We start from the raw sequence: 19,911 nt of genomic DNA on the forward strand, positions 1-19,911 counted from the left end.
AAACACTTGCAGAAACATGAGTGGACCTAGAAATTACCAAAGGGGAGAAGGAAGGAGGGAGGGATAAGTTAGGATCAAAGTGCCATATACAACAGATAAACAAGGACTTACTGTATAGCACAGGGGATTATACTCAATATCTTACAATAACATATAATGAAATATAATCAGAAAAAAACTAGCTGAATCACTGTGTTGTACACCTGAAACTAACACAATACTATATACTAACTGTACTTCAATAGATAAAATTAAAAAAAATAAAATATACAAAAATATCTTTTAAAAACATCCTTTTTGAGAAGGAAAAATATACACTAAGAAACATGAGTCTTACTTGGAAATCTTTTTATTGAAGCGTAGTGGACCCACGATATTACTTACTGTGGTAAAATACCTATTACATAAAACTACCACCATAACATTTTAAAAATTACAGTAAAATTTGCATAATATGAAGTTTACCATCAACTATTTTGACGTTTACCGTTCTGAAGCATTAAGTGCATTCAAGGGATTTGTTTTTAACCAGAGAGAAATCTAACACACCAAATCACTTAGAAACCCCTTTGTTTATTTGAGGACAGCCTCCTGAGTGCTCACGAGAAAACTGAATTTACAACTCGCTGCATGCAGCAAGAAACAGCCTGTCAGCTGAGTCACGAAAGAAACAGAAAGTCAGGGAGGTCTGGCTGTGCGTGGCTCTGCACCACAAAAATGATGGCTTTTCTCTTTTGTGTTTTCCTATAGAAAAATAGACTCTCTTGTGGTTAAATGATTTCACCACAAGTAAAATACATGCTGTGAAACTGGTTTCAATCACCATTAAATCGCAGTTAGCACAGAAGATGGTGATAATTCAGAAATTGCACTTCACCTCAGATATATCGAAACTTCTGTGGTTTGCTTGTTTTCACTTTTGTCTTCTTTCTAAACTCTTTTCCTGCCTAGGGCTAAGCCCCTTTCTTTAGTCAATATTATAAAAACCAAAGAACAGCTTTTGGTGTTTGGCATGAATATTAAAGTTTGTCATCGCCTTAACGAAGCTGTTGGCAAGCCTGAGATAAATCCCAAGGGCTGGTCGCAACTTCTAAGTTCAAACAGGAAAAACTTCAAAGTGGAGCTTTGTCTGCTACCTGCCTTTTTAAAAACGGTTTAACTGGAAAAAATATAACTGCAATACTAAACTATGATATCATGCATACTGTTGCTCAGAAAAAGCAAGAAGCTTGCAAAGTGGGTCTCCTTCAGGAAATATATTAAGTAAATAATAGCTTGGGCAGTGCTCGGTTGCTGGGGGGATACCCCAGTGTCTGGGAGTGCCGTGTTTAGGAAGTCGCACTCCTTTTTCATCCACAGCATCAGTGCGTATGGGCACAGGGAGGGAGGAGACAGAATCAGTGAGTTTCACAGGACATCGGGTGAGATCTGGCCTTGGCCGCTGTGCTCATCCAACCTGGCTAGAACACTCGAGAACCCGTCTGGAGTTTCCCTAAGGATTCCTCCAGAAAAATATACTTTTAGAAAAGGCTTTACAAGTTGACCTTTACCTCCTCTATTTAGAAAACCCTCATCTCCTCTTTAGAAGTGGAAATGTCTGTCTGTCCGCTGAAGACAGGGAACCTGTCTGTCTGCCGAAGCCCGGAGGTCCAGGATGAAGGCCGGGAAATGGAGGGGCAGCAGGGCTGAGGCTGGACACTGGTCCAGACGTCCAGGGGCCACGGTGCGGAGCTGGAGACGGGCAGAGGGGCTGTTAAAGGCCCCAACACAAAGCTGCTCATCGCAGCCGCTGATGCAGACAGTCCCGCCGGCTCCCTCCCCAGCCCCTCGTTCCAGCTCATCCACCCATTTCTCTCTTGCCTCCACACTGACTTTCCTGTCTTTCCTCCACTGCGTCCGACGGCTCTTGCCTCTGTGTCCTCCTATGTGCGGTTCCCTCTGCCTGGAACGGGCTTCCCCAGCCAGCCCCATGGCCCCAGCCTCAGGCTCCAGGCCTCTGCTCCAAAACCCACTTCACACAGCGACCTTCTCAGGCCCATCCTCAGCTCCCTTATCCTGCAGCTATTTTCCTCCAGAGCTCCTAGGACCTGACTTCACACATCACTTTATCATCTGTCTCCTCGTCAGAAACAGCAGCTTTCCAAGGGCAGGACTTGAGCTGTTTTGTTCAGCAGAGGCCGGCACTCAGGAGGACCTCAACACAGGGGTCTGAACGAACAGGGCAGACCTTCTGACCTTTCTTCCCCACCTGCCCGCGTGTAAAATGACATCATGGTCAGGGCAGTGCCCCTGGGAGGTTCCTTTAGTGACTATGGCTGCTGTTTTTGTCCTATTTCAGCAGCAGCTGCGTACCAGGCCCAGAGCTCCAAGGGTCCCCGTGACTCAAGTCTACGACGTGCGTGCTCACGGGTCACGCTCGGCCCCGCAGAGGAGAAGGCGCCTGGGTCACAGTGTCCATGGGAACCGGACCCAGGCCACCCTCATCCCCGCCACCCCACCATGGCCAGTAGATCCTTCTTTTCACAGCCTCATCTCTTACTCCACTTTTTCCAATCTTCTGTGGTCAAGCCCTACAAGGTTCCCTCTCTGCCTCAGTTATCCTGAGAGCATCTCTGGGACCAAGACAGCAGGACGAGGGGGCCAGGAGACCCCCGTCCACACAGACGCAGACAGCTGAGCGCCTGGAGGTCCCGTGAGCCCTGTGGATACAGTGACACAAGGGGTCACTCGGCGCAAAGGGGCAGGCTCAAGAGGGGGGTGGAGGCTGCGGAACCTGATCTGAATCCACCATTCGGCCACGTTTCATGCTGCCTTTATCTCTGAAATCAGTCTTCCCAGAGCTGGCCGCCACCCGCTCTGACTGTATCAGGTCTTCAGGGAGGGGTCCAGCTGATACATCCTGGCACCTGCTCTTTCCGTGATACTCAAGACTCTCCCACTCCGGATCAACAGGTAAAGATGAAGAGCTGTGTTCACGAGCTTCTCAGAGTTCACATCCTGCTGCTTAATTTCATTTCTGTGTGAGGCTAATAAACCAATTTGTGAAACATCAGTGGAACTGGCTCTGCACTTCGCCCCTGACATGGAAGGGGAGTCTTTTACCTGGTGAAATCCGAATTCCTTTATACGACTGACAGAATCTGCCAACATTTGGTGAATATTTCTTGAGGAGCTGGAGGACAGCTAAAAATCAAATGAAACACATTTTTATGCCATTTAGAGCTGCAATGCAATTTCAGAAGATCATCTGTTAATGCCTCCCTTGTGTCAATATTCCTAAACACTGCGCCCACCCCTGCCACTGGACACACCCATTTCCCAGCAACAGGTGAGCTCCTGACTCCATGAAACTCCATCGGAAACCCCGGCGTCTGCACTCAGTAGGGCAAGCGGTGAGCTACTGCTCAGAAGCTGAGCGCTGGTGGTTTGCTCCTGGCTGGCCCCGGGACCCCTGGGATTACTGTAAGACATCAACACTACTCCTTAATCTCAGTTCTTTCTCAGTCCCTGATCGGCCTCACCCTGTGTTTTAGGTCAGACCAGAGAAGCACCTTAGTCGTGACCACCAGGTCTGGGGACACGCCTGGAGCACTTGGAGCCTGGAGCCCTGCCCCCTCTCCCCGGCGCCCACCCCCTCCTAGGGTCCCTGCTGCCCCCACGCCCCAGCTCAGAATCTGGGCTTCTGCCACTCCACGTGGGTTTCCCAGGAGATGGCTCCTCCCCATGAGGTTCCCAGTTCCGCTGCGGGCATCCCCAGGGCCACCCATGTGGGCCCCATGCCACCCCCACCCCCAGGCTCTGCGGCTGAGTTGGCATAGCACCCCGGGCACCTCCTAAGACCAGGTCAGTCACACCTGCCCCATCGCCTGCTCCCTGGCCTGAGCGTGGAGTCCAGGCCGCGGCCAGCCTGGCAGCCACGTGACCCGTTTGGCCGAGACGGTCACCCTCAACCCACAGGACCACCACGTCTGAGCCTTGTGCCTGAGGACTCCATCCTGGGTCCTGGCACAGGTCAGAAATTGCAAACGTTTCAGCCGGAGGTCAGTACTGGTGCTAAGATTCAGCATGGAGCACGGGGGGACTTAGGGTCACTTCTGTGCCATAAAGCAAACCCACAGGGCCACCTCAATCCTGGCCCTTCCCCACCACAGTGGGCATATGGCTACCTGCGACACTGCACTTCCCAGCTGCCCGAGCCATTCCCGTGTGAATAATCATCTCCAGAATAACGGGGGTGATAACTGGCATTGGCCACCTCTGTGTGCGTGCGTGAGTGCTAAGTCGCTTCAGTCGTGTCTGACTCTTTGCCACATCATGGACTGTAGCCCGCCAGGCTCCTCTGTCCATGGGATTCTCCAGGCAAGAATACTGGAGTGGGTTGCCATTTCCTCCTCTGGGGATCTTCCCAACCTAGGGATCGAACCGCATCTCTTACATCTGCTACATTGGCAGTGGGTTTTTTACCACTATCGCCACCTGGGAAGACCCTTATGCCTATTACTTGGCAAATGAATGAATCCTATAGATTTCACAATCTCTATCTGCCACATTCTCTTTTTCTCTTATTTTGATATTATATTAACAAGGGTATAATATTAAAAAGGATGCAGCCCCCTGGACCAAAAGCACAACAGGACAATAGCCAGTCCCTCTCCTGATGAACAGATGAGAAGGCGCCCGGCAGGCTTTGGGGAAGGCAGTCTGTTCAGAAGCCTGAGATGGCTTTGAAGGGCTCACACTTGTGGTCTTTGAATGCATTTCCACTAAAAGGAGTGTGAACCTTAAAAACAGGTTCATGCTCCCTTCCCTCAGTGATATCAGATCTGTGGGGCATCATTTTGCAAAAAGGATCAGTTTCTTCTACACTGAAAAAGAGGCGGCAGCTACCCACGCTCCCTTGATACCTCCACAGCTGCTGTGGACAGTCCCGCAGCTCCGACCTCCAGTCGTGGCTTTCAGAGGGACTCGGGCCTGTGTCACATGCAGAGCTCTGGACCTGGGTTTCATCGGTAGCGTCTCCACCATGAGCAGCTCCTCAACAAGCCTGCAGTTGTTTCCAGAATAAGCGTCAGGCTAATTCCCGGGTGACTCAGCTGGTAAAAAGAATCTGCCTGCAGTGCAGGAGACCCCAGTTCGATTCCTGGGGTTGGGAAGATCCCCTGGAGGAGGGCACAGCCACACGCTCCATTATTCTTGCCGGGAGAATCCCATGGACAGAGGAGCCTGGCGGGCTACAGTCCATGGGGTCGCAAAGAGTCAGACACGACTGAGCGACTTTCACTTCACTTCTCTCAACACACATCCAGCACCGCTCTTCCAAGTCACGCATTACAGGATGTGCTCCACATTGTCAAGCATTTCGCCGCAGCACCTGCCAGTGACTGTTGTCTGCTTGGGCAAGCACCTAAGTGCTTCTTCAACTGCACGACCCGCCTCACGCACACACACACCAGTGTTTTCTCACCACTTGCTTTTTAGGAAATCACCATCTGAATTTCATCATCGTGCTCCCTTCTCACTAGCAACACGCTCGCGGCTTCTGCCGTTGTCAGATATTACAGCCTCATCAGTCTTCTTAAAACAACTCAAATCTAAGCACAGAGGCCAGAACCAGTTTCAGTACTTGGTGCTGGCCCGCTGGTGACCGCCAGTGCCACCTACTGGTGCCGCTCAGAACTGACAGTTCTTTCCTTGTCTGAAGGGTGAGGTTTTGTTTTTAGCACCTCGGAGCTCACAAGTTGGTTCTTGAGTAGACAAGATTTAGCATAAATAATTGATTAATTTAACAACCACCCCAGCGATCGGCACTTCTGTTTAAATCCTTCCATGTGTCTAGAACATATTGTCAACTCTAAAACTGTTCATACGTGCTAAGAACCACGTCTATAAAAATTCTCATTTTAAAGGTGAGCCAAGATTCGCTCTTATTCCAAAGCGTTAAAATAATGTAAAGAAGTTACTCCAGTCTTGCATACAGCATGTTCATTCAGATACACGTCCGTGCTTACAGATGCATGAAACACATCACATACAACGGAATGGACTGGAGGGCGTGTGAGGCAGGAGATCTCCTTTACTGAAAAACAGCCAGATTCAGGGCTCAAAAGCAACGATTCACGGTGCTGGTAGCAGAGGGAGGCAAGCTGAGGACGGCACTCTGAGCACCCCCAACCTGAGGATGAAGAGGCGTCCTGGAGAGGAATGAAGCTTCTCTGAAGTTTCCATGTGATGCTGTGTTCCAGGCAACAGACTGTTATTCCCATTTGTGGGCCTTCCCAGGTGGTGCTAGCGATAAAGAATCTGCCTACCAATGCAGGAGATGTAAGAGACCTGGGTTCAATCCCTGGGTCGGGAAAATCCCCTGCTGGAGGGCATGGCAACCCACTCCAGTATTCTTGCCTGGAGAATCCCATGGACAGAGGAGCCTGGCAGGCTGCAGTCCATGGGGTCACAGACAGTCAGACACAACTGAAGTGACTTAACATGCACGCACACATTCCAATTTGTAACACAAGAAAGGCTGGGAAACCACCTACCTCCCGACATAGATTTTGCTTACAAAGAACTTTCAAATCCATACGTCCTTTGACCTTCCTAAAACCATAGGGTGTCAAAGCAGGTGTTATCCCCTCCCACGAAGGTAAGGCCGCCCGATCACAGGTAGGAAAGCAGGGACTGACGCCCACGTCCTCTCAGGTCTACAGCCTGCTTCTTCCGCGGGGCATTCCAGAGAGCACCCTTCTGCTCTCGCACGCAGAAGCCTGGACCGTCCCCTCCCATCTTCGGCATCGCAGAGACTTCTGCAGCTGTTGAAACTCTCTGGGCAGAGTGAAAGCAATTGTGTCCGCTTTTTATTTGCTTTATTTAAAACCAAAAACTGCCACGCAGTATTTATGCAAAAGTTCCAGAAAATAAGGAGAAAGCTTGGAAGCCAATGACCTCAGAAGACAGCTAATTTTCTGCAGACACCAAGTCAGAATGGTCCTCTCCAATCAGTGTGGACCAAGATCTGGGAGTAGAGCCCCTCCACACTGACCAAAGGAGTTTATAAATGCATATAAATTACGTTAAAATCGGAAGTATGGCCATTCAAATCAACATAAGCAATGTGTTAACAAAAGACTCTGCTAGCAACATTACTACTACACTGTTACAAACTGTGTCTCCTCCAGAGACTGTATGTCACACGAAGATGATTCTAATTATATTCACTTTTTAAACTGGTTTGAAAAGTGGTTCCTTCATTCCCAATAAACCGAGAAGCTCTAGAAGACAGAACATTTTCAACACTGGTTTTTTTAGGGTGAAGAAGGAAATGATGAATCCAGGAGTTAAAATCAAGAGTTTACATTTGAAAGCAAACTGCTGGGTTAAGTATTCGCTCCTCCTGTCCGTACACCTCTTAAATCCACGGTGTTCCTTCATAGACTGATGGTTGGCATAATAAATTCTGCGAGGGCAAAGACCACGTCAGCTTAATTAACTCACTGATATCTGGAGCCTCAGCAAAGAGAAGAGTGACTGGGCATTTAGTAGTGTCTCAATAAATACCTGGTGAAAGAGTGGACACACTATAAACTCTCCAGCACTTTCTCAATCATGAAAAGATATTCTGTCTAGTTTCTTTTCAATTTTACTTGCTTGGGGCTGTTCTGGGTCTTTGTTGCCGAGTGCCAGCTTTCTCCAGTTGCAGTGAGCAGGGGCCAGTCTTGAGTTGTGGAGTGTGGGCTTCTCATTGCAGTGACTTCTTTTGGGCTTCCCTCATAGCTCAGTTGGTAAAGAATCTCCCTGCAGTGCAGGAGACCTGGGTTCGATCCCTGGGCCAGGAAGATCCCCTGGAGAAGGACATGGCAACCCACTCCCAGTTCTCTTGCCTGGAGAATCCCATGGACAGACGGCACGTGGACTCTTCCCAGACCACAGGTGGTCCCCTGCGTTGGCAGGCAGATTCTTAACCGCTGGACCACCAGGGAAGCCCCAGTCTAGTTTTAACACTAATAAGAGAGACTGAATTCAAATCCTCCAAAAAAATCGATGGCTTGTCTCCCCACTTTGCTAACCAGGTCACTGGAATAATCGCATTCCTATTTCTATGCCAAGCCATTTTAAGTAAAAAGAGAAACTTCCCAGTGATGACTTTAACAGGAAGCTTTTGAGTGCACTGGGGTTTAACTTCTTTTTTTTTCTTTCTAAAATAGTGAGAGAGGCAGAATAATAAAACTGCGCTTTGATAAAGTGACAAAGGATAATAACACAGAGAAAGTGGAGATACATTCAAAATGCCAACTGGACCAACAAGAGGAAAAAGGGACAATCAATTTTACTGCTGAAAACACAGTGTGGTCCCTGTGGAGAGATTTCACCGAAACATGAATTAGCACAACAGAGACCCTAGAGAATCTTTCCCCCATTTCTCCAACATTGTTTCTAGCAAAATCTATACATGGAGACTCCTGGATAGCCTGATTTGAAAATACAGTGGTTTTGATGTGTGATTTTATGGCACCTCTTTAAATAATCCATTGTCTGGGCGCGCTAAGGCGCTTCAGTCATGTCCGACTCTGTGTGACCCTACGGACTGTGGCTGGCCAGGCTCCTCTGTCCATGGGATTCTCCAGGCAAGAATACTGGAGTGGGGTGCCATGCCCTCCTCCAGGGGATCTTCCTGACCCAGGGACTGACCCCGAGTCTCTTACGTCTCCTGAACTGGCAGGCGGGTTCTCTACCATGAGCATCACTTGGGAAGCCCATCGTCTCTAGTGTCTGAGTTTATTTTGAGCAGAGCTGAGCATGGAACAGTCATGCCGCACGAAGGTCTGCCCATCTGCATCACTCCTCACCCACGACTCTTCCAAGCAATGTGCAGACAGCAGGACTGGAAAGTAAAATCCTCGGAAACACCATTATCAGAGCTAGTCAGTGTTATTAGGGCAACGAGTTTCAGATATGAAAGCGTCTCAGAGGCCCCTCTTACATTTAAATCTATTACCATGAATATTCATGTATTTATTATATATAATATAAATACAATATACATAAGGATAGTAATAAAGAATTGTTTATTAAGAGAGTAGTCAGAGCCTTCAAAACGTGGTTCATTTGGGAAGTCTTGACATAAAATAAAATAGGAACTCACCAATAAATAATAATAGAAACTTGGGGCTTCCCTGGTGGCTCAGCGGTAAAGAATCTGCCTGCCAACGCAGGAGACACGGGTTTGATCCCTGACCCAGGAAGATCCCACATGCCCCAGAGCAACTAAGTCCATGAGCCATAATTATTGAGCTTGTGCCCTAGAGCCTGGGAGCACAAATCCTGAGCCCAAGCATCGCAACCAGAGAAAAGCTTGAGCAGCGATCAAGGCCAGTACAGCCTAAAATAAACGAGTAAAATGATTTTTAAAAAATAATAATAGACAGTAGACAAGAATAATAATAATACTGGACAATAGACAAAGTATAGACGTTTATCTGTACTTTACAAAACACCTCTCTGTATGCTATTTCATCTGATTCTCACATCCAACCCAGTGATTTGCAGCTACTTCACCTCCATTTTTCAGACCAGGAAACTGAGCCCCAGAGAGGTCCTCTGACTCGGGGTCTGTATCCTCCTCCCCAACATACGCTCTCCCAGTGAGGCGGACAAATGAATCAACGCCAGCATCACCGGCACAGCCCAGCATGATAACGTACAACTCTCAACACCAGAACTATTCCTCTCTTTTGTAATTCACTTTATATTAAGTTCTTTATATAACATACTTCTTCTAAAACTCCAACAGCTTAAATGGCTTTTGGGGCTTCCCTGGTGGCTCAGATGGTAAAGAATTTGCCTGCAATGCAGGAGATCCAGGTTCGATCCCTGGGTCAGGAAGATCCCCTGGAGAAGGGAATGGCAATCCACTCCAGTATTCTTGCCTGGAAAACCCCAAGGACAAGGAGCTTGGCTGGCTACAGTCCATGGGGTCGCAAAGAGTTGGACATGACGTGGCAACTAACATTTTCACTTTTTAATTTCAAGGGCTTAGGAGTCTGTGAATGTAGCTTATATAAAATTTTATTCTACAAACTACCATGAAATTCTATTACAGTTACACAAAATCAGCTTGGGAAACTGTGTAACTCTGATTATGGCTCCACTCTTGAGTTAATAAAATGGTCCCACTTAATTCCTCAACTGTTTTTACTTGGAATACTCAATACTTTCTCACAAAAAATAATACTGAAATGCTTCCTTCGTGTAGCCTAGGAGGGAACAGACATCAAGGGACATGGTTAGTCGTTTGGGATTTTATCTCTCTTTTTTGTTCGCACCCAACTCAACCCTCAAAATTCCACTTGCATTTCAGGAGTACATCTCCCCTCCTGTTTGCAGTGGTTTCCTCATTACTAGTCCCTCCGGGGGCAGACTAGAGCCAGCTGCCCCGCGAGGGCTCCACCAAGCCCCGGCACAGGGCATCTACCCCTCGGAGGAGGCGGGCTCTCCACCCGCATACTACCCTCCAAGGTTAAGCCACCGAGGGAGCTATGCTAATGCTACTTTTCACTCTTCTTTTATAATTTTATTTATTTTTGGCTGTGCTGGGTCTTCGCGGCTGCACAAGCTTTTCTCTGGTTGTGGCAAGTGGGGGCTACTCTCCTGGTGCAGTATGCGGGCTCCTCACCGTGGAGGCCTCTCATTTCAGAACAGGCCCCAGGGCATGCGGGAGTCAGCAGCTGCGGCCCGGGCGCTGGGGCGCCGGCTCAGGAGGTGTGGTGCGTGGGCTCAGATGCTCCTCCGCATGTGGTATCTTCCCGCATCAGGGATTGAACCCGTGTCTCCTGCTTGGCAGGGCGACCCTTTTCCACTGAGCCGGAGAAGTCCTACTTTTCACTCTCAATAGAAAGCCTGTGCCACAGACAACCCCAAACTCTGGGTGCCAGACAGCAGCGCCTCGAGACGGGCAAGAGTCCAAGAGGAAAAACCAAGCATTTTCTTTTCCATCCTGTCCAAGTGGTCTGATCGCAACATGTTGTTTCTGAGTCTCTTTACGAAGACAAGCAACCGAAATTCAGCTTCAGAGAATTACTGGTGACCGAGCAGACAGCAAGCTTAACAACTTTGCTCTGGGAGGGACGAGGGAGGGAAGGAGGCAGGGAAACCTGAGAGGAAGGCTTTCATCACGTCTGAACATCATCTTACAGGTACTGCTTCACTGCTCTCAATGGGAGGGAACATCACCTGCGAGTCAGAGTAACACCTCAAAACACAACTGGACACCACACCGTTTCAAGGCCAACTTTACAGTCAAAGTGCACATTTTAGTGGCATGTTTTTTCATCAGTTGCTTTAGTGAAATGACAGGTGCAAAAGCAGGTACCAGAGCCTTGGGCAGTGTGGGAGGGGTGTGTGTGTGTGTGTGTGTGTGTGTGTGCACCGTAGGAGTGGAAAGGCAAGCGGTCTCATCTCCAGCTCCATGTGGTTAAAGAAGATACAACATATAACAGGAAAGAGTCTTGCTCAAGGATTTTTTAATATGCTAGCTTCAAGGTCTTTTTCTCTTTTTTTGGAATGCTTTGAATTCCAGATGTTTGTGTTTTAACTTTTTTTTTCAATCTCCTGTTTTGTAATATGGTCCACTATGAAGGCCATTTCTGTAAAAACAAGTAATTCTCTGGAAACAAAATCTAAAAGTGAGCAGATAGTTTTATTCGAGGTCCTCTTTGGGGCAAGGACAGTCAGTCTACTGACGGAGAGTCAGTCCCCAGCCTACAAATCACCCGTCGCAGACACACACAAAGGCTCATCTTTGAATTAGCACCCCAGCCACCCCTCTCCCGACCACGTTCAGACCTGCTCCCTCGCATATTCTCCTGCAGGAAGGGGTTAAACACTGGCTGTTTCGGGGGGATGGGAGGCTGTCAGCATGGGGGGTCCCTAGGGGTCTCTGCTCAGTTCTGCTCCTGGTTCTACCTGAACTCCCCCGGGGAGGGCGCCTGTTCGCACGGTGCAGCTCCTGCCATTTTCTCGGGCTCCGATTAAGTCCCCATCAGACTTGTCTCTGCCTGAGAACGGCCTCTGCTTCCCAACCTGCCTGTCTCAGAACCCGGCTGGGTGACAGCTAAGTTCTGATATGTATCATCACCTCCCGGTCAGCGACAGACTCTGAGCAATGCTGGAGTGTTTGCTGTCCTCCACCAAGAACGCTCTCACTAAATGTTAAGCAGACCATCAGTTCTGAGTCTCCCAAGTGCTGTCACCACTGCCAAGAACAAGGGCAGGGCAGGTACTCTGCAGAAGGCAACAGCTTTCAGAATAAATGCCATGCAGTCAGCTCTGATCGAGGCATCTTTTCTGCCTTGTCAACTGCGCAAGGCACACAGCCTCCACCTGCCTCCACCCTCTCTGAAAAATGACAAGGACCACGGCTGTGCTCGTGGTGAGAACAGCATCTTGTAACTGAAGGACTTCAGGGGACAGTTCTTGCTGCTTCCATGAGGTAAGACTAGGAAAGCATCTGCATACTGTTTCAGCTTCCTTTGTAAAGAAACATTGCTAATTTAATCCTTATTTTATGGCGGGAACTGATTCCTCTAGCGTGACAGAGCTGCTTCAAAGGGGGGAACCCCCATTCCCAGACCAGCAGTCTTCTATTGTGTCAGCTCTACGGTTTCAAGGAATCTGGTACTTAACCAGCCAGTCTTACTTTCAGCTATCCATTTATTAAAATGAAAATTTTAAGTTAACATAAATATATTCTTAAAAAAACATTTTGTAAAGATTATCTTGAGTGATAAAGATACTGAACCCCAAGTTTTCTAAATCCCAAAGCAGGGATCAGACAACTCTCCTGAAATCCCCTAGACTTGCTTCTCATAAGGACAAAGCATAAAGTCTCCACCCTCAGAACTGAGGCACATCTTTCATTGTTCTAGAAGACATCTCCTTGGATAAAGCCATCTGCAGATGAAGGTATAAAATAAGGCATTGTTCCATTGGTACAGAACGATCCAGCTGCAGACCTAAAGATTGGGCTGTTCACTGCTCTGGTTCCACGGAAGGAAGGGTACAGGTCTCTACATTTTTTGTATGTAAGGAGATTAACTATGCCCAGGTAGGCCAAGAGATACGGGTTTGAGCCTGGGGGTAGAGGGCTGTGGGGAAAAGCTCAGGATACGACAGCTAGTTGACTAGGGAGGACGTAATTTCTACCTTATTTCCAGAGAGGAGGCCGGGTTAACCTCACACTGCACTGCTGGCTTTGGACCTCACGCCACTGCCCAATTCCCGCTCAGATGTCAACGTCCAGTCCCGGGGACATGATTTACCCAGTGAAACTGCACAGACACCGTCTTTAACAGCGGCAGAGACCTGAGAAAATAGTCACGTTCAGGCCACACAGGCACGAGTGTTGTTTAGGGTCATGAGTATTTAGAGCTGAAAGGAAACTCGTGCGGATTTCTCTCTGCAAACAGAGCATCTGCGGACAGGGGAGGAGAGCTGCGATCCATTAGTGATGTCTGTGAGGAAGGGCACAAGAAGGAGGGGGCCCTGGCTGCGGGGAGGAGAGCTGCGATCCATTAGTGATGTCTGTGAGGACAGGGCACTAGGAGGAGGGGGCCCTGGCTGCGGGGAGGAGAGCTGCAATCCATTAGTGATGTCTGTGAGGACAGGGCACTAGGAGGAGGGAGCCCTGGCTGCCGGGAGGAGAGCTGCGATCCATTAGTGATGTCTGTGCGGACAGGGCACAAGGAGGAGGGGGCCCTGGCTGCGGGCAGGAGAGCTGCGATCCATTGGTGATGTCTGTGAGGACAGGGCACAAGGAGGAGGGGGCCCTGGCTGCGGGCAGGAGAGCTGCGATCCATTAGTGATGTCTGCGCAGACAGGGCACAAGGAGGAAGGGGCCCTGGCTGTGGGGAGGAGAGCTGCGATCCATTAGTGATGTCTGTGCGGACAGGGCACAAGGAGGAGGAGGCCCTGCCTGCGGGGAGGAGAGCTGTGATCCATTGGTGATGTCTGTGCAGGTGCAGGCGTAGGAGCGGTCTCGTGCTCTGTGACGACAGACCATTTAAACGCCTCTCAACTGGATCTGCATATGTTTCCCTCAGAGTGTGCTCACTCACTCGTGTCCAACTCCTGGCCACCCCATGGACTGAGGCCCGCCAGGCTCCTCTGTCCATGGGATTCTCCAAGCAGGAATACTGGAGTGGGGTGCCATCTCCTCCTCCAGAGGATCCCTCAGAAGGTAAAGCATTTCAAAAATATGTCTTGTACTAATCCATCCTTGTGCATTAAAAAATTTTTTTCAGGGTCTTAATTTTTAAATTTGCTTGTAATCTTTAAATTTGTAGTCATGAGGTAATTTTCTAAAAGGGAATTTGTTATGGGTGAACTTGATTTAATAAAAAACCAAATGTAAACATTTGCATTTACACTAAAAATATCCAAAGTAGACTAGTCAGTCGTTATAAAATGTGCTATGTGATGCTATTAAGTAACTAGTCAATACAATGTATATTAGTTTATATAAATAGATGGGTGGATAAGTAGGGAGGCAGTTCAGATGGATGGATGGATGGATGGATAGATAGCTTTTGGATGACTAACATGTGCTCATATAGTAAAAAAAAAAAAAAAAAATTATTGCTAATAAAGATAAATACTACATGTCCGACTCTTCTCGACCCCATGGACTGTAGCCTACCAGGCTCCTCCGTCCATGGAATTTAACAGGCAAGAACACTGGAGTGGGTTGCCATTTCCTTCTCCAGGGGATCTTCCTGACCTAGGGATCAAACCCAGGTCTCTCGCACTGCAAGCAGAGGCTTTACCATCTGAGCCACCAGTGATTTGGATACATATTCATTAAAAAGTTATATTTTTCAAATACAGCGGAAGAAGCCTCTCACTTTACAGATAAGGAAAAACAAAATCCTGCAGACACAGTGAGAATGAAAGCTCAGTTCTTCTGAGTACATTTACCATGTTTGCTCTCATTATGTTACCATCGCACAAAAGTCTATGCCAAGTCCACAATCCCTTATTACCAGTTCTGAAATCCAACAAGTTCTGAATGTACACAACTTATCCTGAGGAGAAAACGTGACCTGGACTACCATGAGGCCATTTACAGTATTTACCCTCACTGATTAGAGTGTAACTAAGCCCTACTGGGGACACACATATTACACAGTATAGACACAGCATTTCTCTTATAAAATCTGAAAAAATCAGAAATCTAAAATGCATCTTGCCCAGGGATTTGGATAACGGAGGGCAGGCCAGTACTGCTGAGCCCTCCGCCTTCAGGGTGTGGTGGGCAGTAAAAGTCAAAGTTGCTCAGTCATGTCCGACTCTTTGCGACCCCACGGACTATACAGCCCGTGAAATTCTCCAGGCCAGAATATTGGAGTGGGTAGCCTTTCCCTCCTCCAGGGGATCTTCCCAACCCAGGGATCAAACCCAGGTCTCCCATACTGAAGGTGGATTCTTTACCAGCTGAGTCACCAGGGACGGAAAGGTATGCTTTTAATTTCTGGGGCTCAAAAAAAAGGCAGGTATTTTTAATTCCTGGGGCTTCCATGGTGGCTCAGTGGTAAAGAATCCGTCTGCCAATGCAGGAGACGTGAGTTCGATCCCTGGGTCAGGAAGATCCCTTGGAGAAGGGAATGGCAACCCACTCCAGTATTTTTGCCCAGAAGCCCATGGACGAAGGAGCCTGGCGGGCTACAGTCCATGGGGTCGCCAAAGAGTCGGTCACAACTTAGCGACTGAACAACCACAATTTTTAATCTCCAGTTTTTATGGAGGAGAAGACGGAGGCTCCAACAGGTTCTGAGATTTGTCTGCCGGCCCTCGGGAGAAGCCGGGTCTCACAGACGCAGCGCTGCCAGGCGCAGGTAGACACCACGCGCGCGGTCTGGCCGACTGCCGAGGCAGCGGCAGGGCTGGGTTGTCAGCTGTGAGGATGCCGCCTGGATCTTCCCTCCACTCCCTGCTCACTCCCTCCCCTTTCTCTTTCTCCGTTTTCTTACAGAAGAAAGTCTACTGTTTAATTTGAAAGCCAACAACATCTGGATCTAAAGCATTCCTGCTCTAGGAGGAAAAAAAGCAAAACCTCGAATCCCCAGGGTGTGATGGTGAGGGTGCAGCCGGTTTGTCCCCAGCAGAAGAGGGCGGAGCCCCGCCTCTAACACAGGCCCCGCCTCTAACACAGGCCCCGCCCAGCCACGGGCCTGCCCCCTCCACTCCGAGAACACACCGGGTTTCAGATCCCAGACTGCGGCTCTGAGGATGGAGTGGGATCCTGAAGCCAAGTCCTCCGGCAGCTGGTCCAGGGATACCTTCACGTAAAGGGTCAAATTCCTCACCCCAGCCAGGATCGCCCCAGCTACCCGCACAAAAGCAAACCTGCCTTTTCACCAAAGAATATCCCGGGCTCCTGGCTACACCCTTAAGATGTGCTGTTTCCGCCTCTTGGCATCCTCTTAAAGTAATTTTGTCTTATTCAAAATATTAGTGGGTAAAGAGAGCAGATGGGGCTTCTCTGGTGGCTTAGAAGGTAAAGAATCCACCTGCAATGCAGGAGACCCAGGTTCAATCCCTGGGTTGGGAAGATTCCCCTGGAGGAGGAAATAGCAGTCCACTCCAGTATTCTTGCTGCAAGAATCCCATGGACAGAGGAGCCTGGCGGGCTACAGTCCATGGGGTCGCAAAGAGCTGGACACAACTGAGCGACTAACACTTTCATTTTCAAAGAGAGTGGATAATGAAGGATTAACAGTGGGATTTGCCCTGAGTCCTACACAGGCCCAAAGGGGCCGCAGACTACATGTCTCCCACCATATCTGCCACCTCCATACTTTCACAAGACAATCAGGGCAGAGCTGAAAAGACACTGGCGGGTACAAATGCAGGGGCCCAGTCCACTCCTGTTGTTCAGCCGCTAAGTTGTGTCCGACTCTTTGTGACTTCATGGACTGCAGCAGATCAGGCTTCCCTGTCCTCCACTGTCTCCCGGAGTTTGCTCAGATTCTTGTCCATTGAGTTGGTGATGCCATCCAACCATCTCATCCTCTGTTGTCCCCTTTTCCTGCTGTCCTCAGTCTTTCCCAGCATGAGGGTCTTTTCCAGTGAGTCAGCTCTTCTCACCCAGGTGGCCAAAGATTGGATCTTTTTATGATTCTGGAAAATTGACTGTTCTTTAAATCCTCCCATGGTTATTCAGATAAGCATTATGATCACAGACTTCAATAAAAATGCTTGATAGTTTTTCTTTTCATAATAAATTTTAGGCCTTGTGTAGACAATGAAATTTTAAAGACATGACAATATCTTTTTATTAACAGATACTATGGTTGAATTTATATTTTTTCTTGGGTTCCAAAATCACTGCAGACAGGGACTGCAGCCATGAAATTAAAAGACGATTGTTCCTTAGGAGAAAAGCTATGACAAATCTAGACAGTGAATTAAAAAGCAGAGACATCACTTTGCCAACAAAGGTTCCTATAGTCAGAGCTAGGGTTTTCCCAGGAGTCATATACAGATGTGAAAGCTGAACCACAAAAAAGGCTGAGCACCAAAGAACTGATGCTTTCAAATTGTGGTTCTGGAGAAGACTCTTGAGAGTCTCTTAGACTGCAAGATCAAATAAGTCAATCCTAAAGGAAATCAACCCTGAATATTCACTGGAAGGACTGATGCTGAAGCTCCAATAATTTGGCCATCTGATGCAAAGAGCCAACTCATTGGAAAAGATCCTGATGCTGGAAAAGATTGAAGGCAAAAGGAGAAGAGGGTGGCAGAGGATGAGATGGTTAAATAGCAACACTCACTCAATGGACATCAATCTGAGAGAACTCTGGGAGATAGTGAAGGAGGAAGCCTGGTGTGATGCAGTCCATGGGATCACAAAGAGTCAGACACAACTTAGCAACTGAACAACAATGGTTAAGTTACGGCCGCAACACAGAAATCTTTACAGTGCAAGTCTGGACTGCATTTTGGAAACACGCATTGTCTCGGTCTCTCACCAGAGTTCTTTCCCAAGGAGCAGATCTGGAGAAGACAACGAATCTGTACATTGGAATTATGACGGGAGTGGGCGTTAAAGCAGATATATGAAAACAAGGACTTTCAGAGATTCAGGGGCAGATTAGTCTCTTCGGGTGTTAGTTTATGCATGTGCCACACAGAAATCACACTCATGTCGTAAAATGAAATAATTCCATAAGAAAAAGCTTTGCAAACTCTAAATCAAAATGTGTGTATTTTATTCTTTTATATAAAATCAGCTTCCCTGGCGGCTCAGATGGTAAGGAATCTGCCTGCAGTGCAGATCTGGGTTCAATCCCTGGGTGGGGAAGATACCCTGGAGAAAGAAATGGCAACCCACTCCAGTATTCCTGCTTGGAGAATCCCATGGACAGAGGAGCCTGATGGGCTTACAGTCCACAGGTCCCAAAGAGTTGGACATGACTTGGCAACTAAGCGCACATATAAAATCAACTTACAACTCCACCTCAATGAGCATGAGAAATCCCTGATGTTTCTAAACCAGACTCAGACTAGTCTTTATGGCTGATGCATGCTGATGCAGGGCAGAAACCGACACAATCTGGTAAAGCAATTATCCTTCATTAAAAAAACAAACAAACAGCAACTCCTTCAGCATTTGGTTCCTGTTTATGCTGATGACACTCTCATGCCCCTAGGCGTCCAAGCTTGGAAACCTGTGCTAAAGACCTTGATCTGATGCAAGAATGGTCAGTTCCTCTGAAAAGAATCTGCTCAGGTCAGCCCCTTGCTCAGAAATCATTGACAACTGGCAACCGTTCTTGCACAACAGGTTGCCCCCAAGACCCTCCCCATCTGGCCCCATCCACCCTTCACTCCATCACTGCCTCTGCACGCCAGCCACCCCAGCCACACAGCCCTGCCCAGTGGTCTCTCTGCTGGAACCTCCAGCCCCAGGCACCCTGTGTGGTCACCTCCAGCTCCGAGTCCCCTGCAGAGCCGTTCTGCCCGCCCTGGTGATGCTCACGTCCCTGGGCTAAGAGCACAGAAACACACCCCAGTCCTTGGACCACTGCTTCCGCTTGAAATGACACTTTATGTGAAGTCTCTCTTGCTTCCTCAGTTATGAAGTCCACAACAGCAGTGATTCCTATTTTCACTCCTGCAGTGTGATCTCAGTCCTGGGACATAACGGTACTTGTTCACTGAACGAGTAAATCAATCCATCTTGGGGTCTTCTCCTCCATGTACCCCCCCATCCCTGCTCAACACTCTCCAAGAAGTAGAGAGCACATACAGCGCCAGAAGGCCGGAGCCCTCGCAGAAGCCAGGCTGCTGCAAATCCCCTGCTAGCCCTCCGGGTAATTAAGTTCTTGGCAGAAGAAATAACCTCATCATCTAGTTTTATTATTCTTCCAAAGCACAATCCCAGAAGCAAATTGCGTTTGAGCTCTTGTAAACCATCTGACACCTCAGAGAATTCATTCTAGCTCCGAGGACAGAACTCTTGTTGTGTGGAGGACAACAGCCATCCCACAAACCAGGCAAACCCCATGAAACCAACGGGCCCTGACGCTTCGTCCTCAACGAAAGGGGTCAGGGCAGCCCCTTGCTCAAAAATCATTGACAACTGTCGACCGTTCTTGCACAACAGGTCGCCCCCAAGACACTCCCTGTCCGGCCCCATCCACCCTTCACTCCATCATTGGGGTGAAGCGGGGGTTACTCATGAGGACACAGTCTAGATCCCAGAGGAGCCGGTGTTCCAGGCCCAGCAAACCACAGCCTTAAGCGGCAGACCCGGCCCTGCCCGCCCTGGTGAGGAGAGCTGGCTGCAGTCTGTCCACGCCAGTCCCGGAGGCCACGGGACCAGGAGATCCGCCGTCCACCAGCTGGCCCTTCGAGAAAGAC

At 48.6% G+C, this 19,911-nt stretch overlaps 1 protein-coding gene across 3 annotated transcripts in view; it reads right to left on the minus strand.

The window, feature by feature from the left end:
• The window catches only part of SH2D4A (SH2 domain containing 4A), a 62,350-nt gene that overhangs the window by 22,918 nt on the left and 19,521 nt on the right, over positions 1-19,911 (minus strand). For 2 of the 3 annotated variants that reach the window (XM_043893874.1, XM_043893875.1), the window contains exon 5: positions 3,103-3,183. The exons of the other annotated variant lie outside the window; for it this stretch is intronic. In XM_043893874.1, the coding sequence (XP_043749809.1) occupies positions 3,103-3,183 (81 nt within the window). The remainder of the gene's footprint in view (positions 1-3,102; positions 3,184-19,911) is intronic. 3 annotated transcript variants of the gene reach the window in all.

The sequence above is a fragment of the Cervus elaphus genome, chromosome 32 (assembly GCF_910594005.1).
Source record: "Cervus elaphus chromosome 32, mCerEla1.1, whole genome shotgun sequence".
Classification (NCBI taxonomy): domain Eukaryota; kingdom Metazoa; phylum Chordata; class Mammalia; order Artiodactyla; family Cervidae; genus Cervus; species Cervus elaphus.